The 13,379-nt window shown below is 49.5% G+C and overlaps 1 protein-coding gene across 3 annotated transcripts in view; it reads right to left on the bottom strand.

The window, feature by feature from the left end:
• Positions 1 to 13,379, bottom strand: part of LOC135210986 (transmembrane protein 17B-like) — a 708,558-nt gene that overhangs the window by 108,749 nt on the left and 586,430 nt on the right. For all 3 annotated transcript variants that reach the window (XM_064243987.1, XM_064243985.1, XM_064243986.1), the window contains exon 2: positions 3,094 to 3,286. In XM_064243987.1, coding sequence (XP_064100057.1) covers positions 3,094 to 3,223 — 130 coding nt within the window. In that variant the 5' untranslated portion in view covers positions 3,224 to 3,286. The remainder of the gene's footprint in view (positions 1 to 3,093; positions 3,287 to 13,379) is intronic.

Genomic DNA, 13,379 nt, shown 5'->3' with positions numbered 1-13,379 from the left:
AGATTCTGAATATTATAAGCGCATATGCACCACAAGTTGGTTGCACAGAAGAAGAGAAGGGAAATTTCTGGAGAGACATGGATGGAATAATGCAAGAACTGGAAGAGCATGAGAAGGGTGATAGTTGGGGCAGATTTGATGGCCATGTCGGAAGTGAAAATGAAGCGATTGGGCGGGCTGCATGGGGGCCATGGAATTGAGGAGAGAAACCCGAAGGAGAGAGTGTAGTGGACTTTGCTGTGTCATTCAACATGGCAATAGTAAACACATTCTTGAGAAGAAAAGGGAACACCTAATAACATATGGAGTGGGGAAGATTCTCCCAGATAGACTATTCTTGTATAAAAGGATAAATCTGTTGGAGGTCAAGAACTGCAAAGTTATTCCAGGCGACCATGTAGCCCCCCAACATAGGCTGCTATGTATGGACTTGAAGTTGAAAAGGGAAAAGAAAAACCAAAGCTAAAGGGATAAGGAAAATTAAATGGTACGAATTACAGAAGGAAGGGAATAAGAAGAGAGAGTTTAAGAAGAGGGTTTTGGAGGATATTGATATAGGGATTGAAGATGTTCAAGAATGGTGGGCACGAAATGCAGCAGTAATAAGAAGGCATGGAAAGGAGCTGCTAGGAGATACATCTGGTATCATATGGGAAGAAAAGGAGAGTTGGTGGTGGGATGAATACATTGAGAAAGTAGTAAAAGATAAGAAGGAGGCAAAGAAAAGATGGGAAGAGTCACAGTCAGTGGAAGACAGAAATAGGTACAGAGAGAAAAAACAAGGTGGTGAAAAAGGTGGTAGCCCAAGCTAAAGCAAAGTCGTATGATGATGTGTATAATGAGCTGGGGACAAAGGAAGGATTAAAGAAGATGATCAAGCTATCAAAGGCTAGAAATAAGAGCACCAAAGATATAACACATATCAAACAAATAAAGGATCAAGAGGGTGTAGTGCTTAGAAAGGAGGAAGACATTGTGAAGAGATGGAAAGAATATTTCGAACAGTTGTTAAATGAAGAAAATAATAGACTAATAAGAGAGGATGGGCAAGTGAACATCGGCATGGTAATGAGGTTTTCTAGGCAAGAGGTACTAAATGCACTGAAGAAGATGAAGAATGGGAAGGCAACCGGACCAGACATGATCCCGGTGGAGGCATGGAAAGCATTAGGAGATGAAGGAGTGGATATACTGTACGATCTTATGATAAAGATTCTTGAACAGGAAAAGATACCAAATGAGTGGCATGGGAGTATATTGATCCCAATTTTTTAAAGGGAAAGGCGATGTCCAAGAGTGTGGTAATTATAGGGGCATTAAATTGATGTCCCCACACTTTGAAGATACTGGAAAGGATGATAGATGCTAGACTGAGAGAAGAAGTACAAATAGGTAAAGAGCAGATGGATTTATGAAGGGAAGGGGAACAATAGATGGTATATTTTGTCTGAGGCAAATAATGGAGAAATTTGGGAAGACAAAGGGACCTACATATGGTATTCATTGACCTTGAAAAGGCTTAGACAGAGTCCCGAGACAAGAGGTATGGAGGAGCCTGAGGGAGAAGATGGTGCCAGAGAAGTATGTGCGATTCATACAAGAGATGTACCGGAATGTATTTACCAGAGTGAGGAGCAGTGTTGGGGAGACAGAAGGTTTTGAGGTGAGAGTAGGATTACACCAGGGTCGGCTCTGAGCCATTTATCTTTAACATAGTGATGGATGTTATAATAGAGGAAGTAAGGGAGACAGTACCATGGAACATATTGTATGCAGATGATATTGTTCTGTGTGAGAGCAGGGAAGATCTGGAAGTGAAATTGGAAAGATGGAGACAAGTACTGGAGGACAGAGGAATGAGAATAGTAGATCCAGACAGAATATATGTGTACCACCATGAGGGGGATGATAGAGAAAGTATTCAGCTTGGTGGAGAGCAAATAAGGAGAGTTGATAAGTTTAAGTATTTGGGATCTTTTGTTAACGCGGAGGGGGAAGTATGGAAGAAGAAGTAAAAACCATCGGGTACAGGCAGGCTGGAACAACTGGAGAGCGGCCTCGGGAGTTCTTTGTGACAAAAGAGTGCCGCTTAGGTTAAAAGGAAAATTTCACAAGACGGTGGTAAGAACAGCAATGCTGTATGGTACGGAAACAGCAAGCATGAGAAAAGCAGAGCAGAAGAAGATGGATGTGGCAGAAATGAGAATGCTTAGGTGGATGTCTGGGGTAACAAGAGTGGATAGGATCAGAAATGACTACATAAGGGGGTCAACTAAGGTGGTGGAAGTATCAAAGAAAGTGCAGGAGGGGAGGCTGAGATGGTATGGACACCTGTTGAGGAGAGATGAGGACCACGCTGGGAGACATACTATGGGGGTGGAGGTGCAAGGAAGAAGAAAAATAGGGAGACCAAGAAAGAGATGGAAGGACTGTGTGAGAGGAGACTTACATGAGAAGGGAATTGATGAGGCAGAAGCGCAAGATAGAAATAGATGGAAACGGCTCATCCGAAACGGCGACCCCATATAAAAATGGGAACAAGCTGGGAAGAAGAAGAAGAAGAAGAAGAGGATGTTATTTTAATGCCAGGTTCAAAGACTATGGCAAAAGTCAAGTTGAGGGAAGTGAAAAACCCGCGGATGTATGCATAATAGAGAGGGTAGTGAGAAACTAAGAGGGGTTATTAGCATGGCATCAGTGAAAATACGATCCATACCCGATGCTTTGGCAAGATTTTATCGACAAAAATCAATAAGATATGGCCCTGAAATGTACAGTAGTATATTAAATTAATATAATTACTTATATACTTTCAAAAATATAATAAGAAAAGTAAAGAGGTAAAGGTGAAATATGCTATGGATATAACAGAACCAAGTTTTTTGGCCAGGCAGTGCTTCTAGACTTTCCATGAGCTTCTTAGGACATAACTGTTAACAGCAGCCACTGGTTTCTCTATGTTAAGTTTTCTTTTGTTAGTGATCCTAGTTTTCTTTAGCTACTGATCAATAAGTTGTGAAATTAGACACAATTTTGGACTGACAAACTATACATTTGATCAAATTCAACAAAGAAGAAAAACATCCGACTTACCATAAGAACTCTCACAGAGCTGATCAAATGAAACATTTGGGAAAAATTTTCCACTCAATGTTTCTACAGTGCTTGAAACTATGTTAGCAAAGTTTCCATATTTTGGGACTTGACTGGATGTTTTTGGCATTCTATAATATTTACAGTTAATAATGCCTATTTACAATAAAGCATTTTTATCCAAACATACATCCTGGAAAAAAAAAGTGTATAAATCAGGGGTTCATTATGAGTAACAAAAGAATTAGATATTTGTACAGGCGGTCCCGGGGTTACGACGGGGGTTCCGTTCTTGAGACGCGTCGTAAGCCGAAAATCGTCATAAGCCGGAACATCATCAAAAATCCTAAGAAAACCTTACTTTTAATGCTTTGGGTGCATTGAAAACTATGTAAACTGCATTCTTATGGCATTTTTCCTCAAAAAAAAACCTTCAAATATTGATTATTTTGCATTTTTGGTGTCGTATTTCATCTCCCAGATGAGCGTTGTAGGCGTCGTAACCCTGGAACATGCGTCGTAACCCTGGAACATGCGTCGTAACCCTGGAAATAACGTCTATTGACAAGCGTCGTAACCTCGGAACGTCGTAAGCCGACACCGTCGTAACCCGGGGACTGCCTGTATCACTATACCATAAAACCACTTACATAAACAACATTAAATCATGAATTTAAATTTAAATGAGGCCACAAACTCCTTATAAGCTACTTAACTTTGCTATCATTTCCCTAAGCAGATTTATCATGAGAAGGTGGTTGATGAGGCTGCCCTTATTTCTACCTCCTGATCACAATCATCTATTAACTAGGATGGGAGGTGGAATATGTGGTAAGAAAAAAAAAAGTTACTATTTTTCTTGGGTTCCATTTAATTTTTTTCAAACTAAGCACATTACATATTCATGACCAACAGCTAGTTAAGAAATAGTAATATTTCTAAATGCAGAGTACCACCAGTACTAATGAGAACATGCTACTCTTATCTCAATCAGTATATTCCTAATGTCACCACTGGAAAACACAGCCTGGTTAAAATAACAATTTGTCAGAAATTGTATTTTTTCTAACTATACAAACCTGAGGTCCTTTAACAATAGGAAGGTACTTAGCGGCAGCTGAACTGGTCGTAAGCTTCGAACAAGGGGGTTCGGTAGTTAACTAGTATACTTGTCCGGCAGTTGGCGGTCAGCTCGACTGCGAGGAGAGGAGTCACTTTGCTTTAGGCCCAGGAAACGCAGAGTGAAGGGTGGCATGAGGTGGGACTATATGTAAAGGACCTCAGGTTTGTATAGTTAGGAAAAATACAATTTCCGACAAATTGTTATTTGTTCCGATACGTATACAAACCCTCGGTTCTTTAACAATAGGAAGACACTTCTTGGCGGGTGGAATCTGAGTCTTATGAACAGACTGGTGTTCGTCCTACCTTGGTTCCCTCCCTGGTCATAAGAGCAGAGGGAGGGATCCTAGCCTCTGCCCAGCTGATCGGGTTGTGCACCGCAGGATCAGTGGTCAGACTTCTGGACCAAATTTATAAGAGGGAGGCAAGCGACCTCTTATAAATAGCAAAAGGCAAGAACTAGTTCCTACTTCAAGAGCCAAAATGAAGTCATGGGTTTGTCTCTTGTTGGCTTCCACTCCCCCGCCCCTTGTTGGGGAGTGGCGGATAAACACTCCTATCCCTACTGAAAGGAATAGGATGGAGCTCAGTTGTGTAGCTTACCTGCATCGGCCTCCTGTTCGGCGTAGTGACGATCGCGGCCCTCTGCCCACAGGTAGAGGAGAAGAACGAAGGAGGAAGAGGAGCCAGTCACACTCTTTCACTCGTCCATTCATGCAGTCACACAAGGATGCGATGCTGTTCTGTCCACTCGGGTGCTGGGTAGACTACACAACTTGTTGAGCAGCCATCACGGGTCCCAAGGAAAATGTGTCCAAGGACCTGTGGGTAATATCCCAAAGGTAGAATGAAGTGAAGGTTGGCCCAAACCTCTGCCTTCAGAACCCGCGCCAGGGAGAAGTTCTTGCAGAACGCAAGGGTTGAATCAATACCTCTGACTTCGTGGGCTTTCGGACGAAGGGTACGGGTGTCGTCACTACGATCCGTGTCATACGCCCTCCTGATCACCTCACGCAGCCAGAAAGAAAGAGTGTTCTTGGACACTTCTTTCTTGGTAACCCAGGTGCTAACGAAGAGGCGTCAACACTCAGGCCTGAGGTGCCAAGTTCTCTTCAGATAGCGCCGAAGCGCCCTCACAGGACAAAGCAGCATCTCATCCGCATCATTACCGGTGAAGTCCTTCAGGGAGGGGATCGTGAAAGACTCGAACTGGTCGTCAGGGACTGAAGGATTCTGAGTCTTTGCTACGAAGTTCGGGACGAAATCGAGCGTCACGGATCCCCATCCCCTGGAGTGCTTGACTTCAAAGGAAAGACCATGAAGTTCCCCTACTCTCTTCGTCGATGCCAGGGCCAGCAGGAAGAGGGTCTTGAGGGTCAGTTCCCTGTCTGACGACTCTCGGAGTGGCTCGAAGGCTCTGCGAGTCAAACTCCTAAGGACGAGAGTCACATCCCACCCTGGGCCTGAGTTCCCTGGGTGGGCAAGACCTCTCGAAGCTCTTCATCAGGAGGGAGATCTCGAAAGAGGAGGAGATGTCCACACCTCGCAGTTTAAGGACTAGGGCCAGGGGAGCTCTGTGTTCTTTCACTGCAGAGACAGAGAGGAGCTTCTCTCGGCAAAGGAAGACAAGGAAATCCACTACCTGCTGAAGAGTGGCTCTGAAGACGGACCACTTCCCCTGGTAGACAGCTGCAGAGGACTGTCTGAGGTATCCAACCATCTCTGTTGCTGCGCTGCGAGAAAAGCCTCTCGCTCGCAAGAGATGGTGGATAACAGCCAGCCGTGAAGACACAGGGACTTGACGGACCGGTGGTACCGTTCTACGTGTGGCTGGCACAGGAGGTTGTGCCAGGGGGAATCTCTCTTGGTGCTTCGGCAAGCAGAGCCAGCAGGTCCAGATAACAAACGGCTTGGGGCCGCTTGGGTGCCACCAGGATCATCCAAAGGTTCGCGGTGATCAGCGCCCTGCTGATCACTTTGTGAATCAGACAGAATGGGGGAAAGGCGTAAACGAAGAGGCTGTCCCACGGGTGTTGAAGAGCGTCCCCTGCAGCTGCCCATGGGTCCGGCACAACCGAGTAGAAAACCTGGAGTTTTCTGTTGTGCCGGGTGGCAAACAGATCCACGACTTGACGCCCCCACAGGCTGAAGAGCCTTTCCGCCACGTCTGGGTGGAGGGACCACTCGGTTCCTATCACCTGATCCCAACGGCCGAGCTTGTCGGCTACCACATTCCCCTTGCTCTACTGAGTGTGCCACGGCCCACTCGTACACCTGCAACGTCAACTGGTGCAGCGGGAGGGACACTAGGCCCCCTGCTTGTTGACGTACGCCACTACCGTGGTGTTGTCGCTCATCAACACCCATGATTGTCCGACCAGACGATCCTGGAACTCTTGGTGAGCAAGGAACGTTGCCTTGACCTCCAGGACGTTGATGTGAAGGTGCTTGTCGCGATGGTCCCACACGCCTGCAGTCAGCAACTCCTCCAGGTGTGCGCCCCATCCCTCAGTCGATGCGTCTGAGAACAGCAACATCTCCGGTGGGGGGGGGGGGGGGTGCGAAGAGGCACTCCTCTTACGAGGTTCCCGTCATCCAGCCACCAGGCTAGGTCCTGCCTCACCTCCTCCGTGAGGGATACGGGGAAGAAAGAAGGGTCTCTTGCCTGTGACCAACACTCCTTTAGTCTCCACTGAAGAGACCACAGGTGAGGACACCCGTGAGGGACTAGCTTCTCGAGAGACGACAGGTGACCAATCACGACCTGCCACTGCTGAGCTGGTTGCTCCTGTAGAGACAGGAACTGTCTTGCTGCCTCCCTGAACCTGCTGATCCGCGAATCTGCGGGGAAGACTCGCCCTACTACCGTGTCGATCAGCATGCCCAGGTACTTCATCCTCTGCTTGGGCTCGAGGTCTGACTTCTCGTAATTCACTACGATCCCCAGATCGCGGCAGAATTCTAGGAGTCGATCGCTGTCCTGCAGCAACACTAACCAATCGTCGAGATACCGCAGAAGATGTATCCCGGACGAGTTGGCCCAAGCCAACACCAGTGTGAACACTCACGTGAACACCTGTGGGGCGGTTGAGAGACCGAAACAAAGTACCCTAAATTGGTACACCGTCCCATCGAGGATGAAGCGGAGGTATTTCCTGGAGGATTGATGGATGAGTATCTGGAAATATGCGTCCTTTAGATCCACCGAAAGCATGAAGTCGTTCTCCCTAATGGAATCGAGTACTGATCGTGCTGTTTCCATCGTGAACCAAGTCTGGCGAACGAAATCGGTTCAAGGGAGAGAGATCTATCACTGGGCACCAGCCCCCTGAGGACTTCTCCACCAGGAAAAGTTGACTGTAGAAGCCAGGCGACTGATCCCATACGATCTCCACAGCATGTTTGCTCAGCATGGCTTCTACTTCCTGCCGAAGCGTCATGTCCTTCGTCGAGCCAGGAACGTAGGTTTGCAGATGAACCGGGTTGGAGGTGAGGGGTGGCCGAGACTCAAAGGGTAGTAAATATCCCTCCCGAAGGACGTTCACTATCCCGGTCTCCGCTCCGTAGCGCTGCCATGTTACCCAATGGCTCGCCAGGCACCCCCCCACTTCCGGCAGCAGGTGAGGGGGAACGCCGTCCCTAGCGTTTCCCACCTCTCTTCGACTTCTTCTTCCCAGATCCTCCTCGAGAGAAGGGCTGGGAGGAGGGCTGGTTACGGTCACTCCTTGCAGAAGAAGTCGAAGGCAGAGTCTTTCCTCTCGGCTTCGACGAGGCGATCGTCTTAGCCGCAGAGGAAGCGCTAGCTAAACTCTTGGGCTTAGCCGCAGTCGTCCAGGGTTGCCCAGCCACCTTCGAGACTGCCTGGTGTATGAGACGGTCACTGTCGTCAGTGCGCCGCTGTTCCTCCGCAGCGTCCACCATCTCTCTGGGGAAGAGAGAGGAGGAACTCCGCACCGGTCCGTTGCGAAGACCCAAGGCCGCCTCACGCCAAGCCGCCCTGATCACTTGGGTGAGAACAGCGTCTCTATGCCGGAGAACCAGGTTGGCCCACAGGTTAGCCGTCTGGTGGGCCAGGTAGGAGATGGCCCTACCTCCAGACTGGCACAGTCTCACAAAAGCTGGGTCCCCTTCAGGAGTGATGTTCCCCAAGGAGGCCACGGCTTTCGACACTGTGAGGGACCACAGGTCGATCCAGGAGACTGCTTGGAATGCTGCCATTGCGGTAGACTACAAGGCAAGCGCCTCTTGCTGCGAGATCCAACAGGAGCTGCTGCAGAGACACCCCCAGAGTTAGCCTAGCTAGCTCCGGGTTAACCTGTTTGGGCAGCAGAGGGTCTTCTGAAGGCACGTAGAAACGCCTCTGTCGCGGTAGAGGTGGGGAAAGGAGCTTGGAAGACCTACCGGACCGAAGCGAACCCTCCTGTCCGGAGACGATAGCGTCCACTTGGCTCAGTATGCTGTCAGCCAAGGCCGATCGCGGCAGACCCATCGTTGTCTTGGGTTCCCTTTTGGGTCCCCAGAACGACTCCAAACCCAATGTGGGCTCGGAAGGTGGGAGCGGCGATCCTTCCCCGAGGTCGTTGTGCTGACGAATCAGCGCAATAACCTCCGCGAACGACCTCTCGATCTCAGGAGTGACTGCATCCTGCGGAGACGGACCGTCAAGCCTGTCCAGCAAGAACGCCTCCCGAGACCCTCCTCCTTCTACAGGAGGAACCACAACAGACCCCTCCTGGTCTCCTTCTGCCACTTGCTTGTACAATCTGGTCGGTCCTAGGACCATGCCAGGTTCGTAGGGTGTCATGGCAGGATTGCGCCCCTCACGATCACTCCTGATCGCCTCGCTCATCCCGGTGAAGCCCAAAGAAGTTGAAGGGATAGGATAGGAAGACCTGATGCTCCCCCCTCGCCCACCGGCAAAGCCGGTGTGCTGATGGGAGCTACAGGCGATCACCAACCCGCGGTGGCAATCGGGCTGCAGGCCTGGTTGAGCGGCTCTCCCGAGCATCAGAAGAGCTGCTGCTGGTCCCCCTCTCCACCCGGTCCTGGTAGGAGCGGCGGGCAGGGGACCTGCAGAGTCTGCTGTCGCTGTGGGAGCGAGGCCTGTCCTCACGGTGCGCCACGCCGCTTGGACCAGACAAGGCTGGTTCAGGTGACCGAGGGGACGGCTTCCTCGCCTCAGCCCGCGACCGGTCTGGGACCGTCGCGTCAGCCCTGGGTACCAGCGTATCGCCGCGAGAGCGATTGCTGGTCTGGTGGGAGTCACCTGAGCGACCCCCACCAGTCTTCTGCTCCGTGCCTGGATCCTGGCGCCGAGTGGACTCAGTTGCCTGGGTCTTGGCTGTACGGTCACCCGCAGGTGACCGTACACTTGGTACCTCTCGCGAACGAGAGGCCGAGACGGTACCTGGCGCCGAGGCAGAACCTCTGGCACCAGGCGAGGAGGTACCGGTGTTAGCTGGCGCTCCTCCGGTCCCCGTCTTCTTCTTCCTTGCGGAAGGAGAGACGGGCCCCGTCCCCGAAGGAACAGGAGGACCAGCGGAAGTCCCAACCGTCCCACTGGAGTGGGACGGACCCTTAGAAGTCTCAGGACGAGCCTTCTTAGGGAGGGAGGAGGCAACCTTCTTATTTTTCAGCTGTGGGACCTTAGAAGTTGAAGGGGAATCGGTGGCAGACAATGACGACAACACCTTCCTCTTCTTCTTCTTCTTCGTCAGCTTCCTCTGGACCACCGTCAGGTCTTCCATCCAGGACAGAGCTGGGGCAGTTGCCGAAGCAACAGGGCCCGACTGCACCTGTCTGGAAGGACCTGGGGGCAGCAACACCACGGGCAGGGACTGGTACCGGCACTGGAGCGGTAGCATACTCAGGAACAGGAGGCAGGGCAGGAACCAGCGGCATCCTCTGCACAGGAGGCAGGTCTAGGGGAGAGCTCTTGGGACACCGGAGGTCAGGGTCTGAAGCAAGAGCGGCAAAACCAGGTGGCGGTGTCACAGCGGGCATCATCACCTCCGGCAGCGGCGCCTGCACAGCAGCTGTCGGGGTCACCATGGCTACGTGCTGGGTGTACACCAGGTGCGGCAGAGCAGCGTAGCCAGGCGTGGACACCGTCGTGGTAGTCGGGCCGTGGGTTACCGGCATGGCCCCCCTCGCCAGGTGACACACCAGCCCCTGAACCGTCGGTGTCCCTCGGAGCCCCAGTGAGTACCAGGCCCGTCAGAGATCGTCCCCCATGGCAAGCAGATCTGAGGAAGGAAAAGTCGGGTGAGTTAGTGGGGGGTCTCCCCTCGCCCGGGGGGGTTACAGTTCCCACCCCGAGCGAACGGAGGACCCCGAATACAACTGGATGTCGGGGTACCTTGCCCTCCCTCCACACTCGACTGATCGAGAGAGGAGAAGGAGCGAGAAACCTCCCCCGAAGGGGAAGGAGCCATACGAGGGAGCTGAGATGGAGGGAGAAAAGAAGAAGACGTGTCCGTAACCAAGGGCGTAGCCAGAGAACCCTCTGACGACTACTTGGCCGGCTTACGCGGCTTCCTCCTCCCCCCATAGCGCTCCCACTGCTCCTCCGACCAAAAAACACATACATCACATGTCTCAGTGCGAAAGCATTCCCGCCCTCTACACCGAGTACAAAACTCATGAGGGTCAACCTCAACAGATGATCGAAAAGCCCCACACTTATGGCCCTCCACACCAGGGCACAATCTGCGGCTGATGGGGGGCGAGGGGGTTTCTCCGGCTCTTGGGATTCCATTTCGAATCACAATACTCACAAAATTCACTGTATGATATACAAAAACACACAAATACTTACGTATATCCTTGCACAAATACACACAGTAAAAGAGAAAGAAAAAAGCCTTCACGCAGTGAAGCAAACAAAGCATATAACAAGAAGCGGGTAGAGAGGCGACCAACACGTCCATCCACCTACGCAGCCGAAAGCAAAGAGACTCCTCTCCTCGCAGTCGAGCTGACCGCCAACTGCCGGACAAGTAGTTAACTACCAAACCCCCTTGTTCGAAGCTTACGACCGGTTCAGCTGCCGCTAAGTACCTTCCTATTGTTAAAGGACCGAGGGTTTGTATACGTATCGTAACAAATCTAGAGCCAATTGGGATCGCATTAGTACATATTGAGGCTTGCCAAGCACTCAATATTTCAGATGCTATAGCAGATCTAGATCCCAAGAAGGTAAATGAAACACTTATGGCTATCTAAACAAGATATAGCCCTAGAAAGGTCATCAAACTCAGAAAATATGACCAGCCATGGCTTGATGATACATGAAGAGAGCTTACCATGACAAACAGACAAAATTTAACACATGGACATGAAATCATTCACATGAAAATTACACCATTTTTTAGTCTTGCTATGCTGCAAATAGAATTTACCATATAGCTACCAGAAATTACAATAGTTTCTTAGAAAAAACTTGAAGGCATTACTCAGCCTCATCTGTGGTGGACCAAATTGACATCATCTATCTTTGGGTCAAGCTTGTCTTCCATTCCACCAATAACAGGTGATGGTACTAGATTGGTTACTGGCCCCAGGGAAAGAGCTGAACTGCTTCACTGAGCTTTTGAAGCTAAGCATCCAGCTAAGGATGTCCCTCACCCTAATAATTGTCATCCTGAACATTCTTACAAAATGATATTGTTAAACTACAATAAAGTTTTGTACATACTTACGTGGCAGATATATACTTAGCTATAGTCTCCGACGTTCCCGACAGAATTTCAAATCTCACGGCACACGCGACAGGTAGGTCAGGTGGTCTACCTTACCCGCCGCTGGGTGGCGGGTGTATGAACCAATCTACCTCTCCAGCCAGATTTTCTCTTCCACCTGTCTCCTGAGGGGAGGCTGGGTGGGCCATTAGACGTATATATCTGCCAGGTAAGTATGTACAAAACTTTATTGTAGTTTAACAATATCATTTTTGTACATGAACTTCCTTGCCAGATATATACTTAGCTGATTGGCACCCTTGGTGGAGGGTAAGAGACAGCTAAAGTAATAAGGAGAGATAGGAAACAACTGATGTTGTAGGATATAAATAACCTTGGTTCTTACCTGTTCAGGCAGAAGACTTCATTGATACTGTCTCTGAGTCTGCATTGCCTGGAGAGCTACAGCTAGGACGTGACATGATGCTGAAAGACTCTCGGATCTACCACTGGGATATCTGATCCCTTTGTGTGGTAGAATCCAAGTCGGATCCTGTTAAAGGGAGCTCGTCCACTAGCTTAACAGGTCCTAACCACTACTACTGCAAGGAGCCACACTCATCAGACCACCTAACCAAACTACTAAAGATTAGTATTACGACCTAAAGAGATGCCTTCATGCATCCTCTTTTAAGGCAACCCAACAACAACAACAAACCACAAGACATAAGGGGAAAAAAATTTATACTACTAAAAAGGATGAGTTCCAGCTCCCTGCCCCAGCACCGAATCCGCAGATACGTACGGGCCCAAGGCGAAGCATTTTTCGTAAGTGATTCTCACATCACGTAAGTAGTGGTTCGCGAAAACTGACTGACATCTCCAGAAAGTTGTCTCCATCAGGTTCCGCACAGACATATTCTTGTTGAAAGCAAGAGAAGTTGCTATGGCTCTTACTTCGTGGGCTTTCACTTTAAGAAGCCTAAGATGTTCTTCTCTGCAAGATCCGTGTGCTTCTTTGATGAGGCTTCTCAAGAAGAAGGACAATGCGTTCTTCGACAATGGACGAGTAGGGTCTTTTACTGAACACCACAGGACCTCTCAGTTGGCTTTTAGTTGCTCTTTTCTTCTAAGGTAGTATTTTACCATTCTCACTGGGCAAAGAGTTCTCTCGGGTTCTTCTCCTACCAAAGAAGATAACCCCCGAATCTCGAAGTTCTTGGGCCATGGATTTGATGGGTTTTCATTCTTCGCAAGAAACCCAGGAAGGAAAGAGCAAATGAGAGAGTCCTCCTTAAAACCCACATTACCATCAATCGCCTGAAGCTCACTCACTCTTTTGGCGGAAGCTAGAGCCATCAAAAACAGAGTCTTCCTAGTAAGGTCTCTGAATGAGGCTGAATTAGGGGGTTCAAATCTAGAGGACCCAAGGAATTGAAGGACCACATCCAAATTCCAGCTAGGTGTCTTAGGAGACTGCATTTT

The sequence above is a fragment of the Macrobrachium nipponense genome, chromosome 4 (genome assembly GCF_015104395.2).
Source record: "Macrobrachium nipponense isolate FS-2020 chromosome 4, ASM1510439v2, whole genome shotgun sequence".
Taxonomy (NCBI): domain Eukaryota; kingdom Metazoa; phylum Arthropoda; class Malacostraca; order Decapoda; family Palaemonidae; genus Macrobrachium; species Macrobrachium nipponense.
Note: the sequence above shows the minus strand (reverse complement) of the source record. Positions and strands in the feature narration are given on the sequence as shown.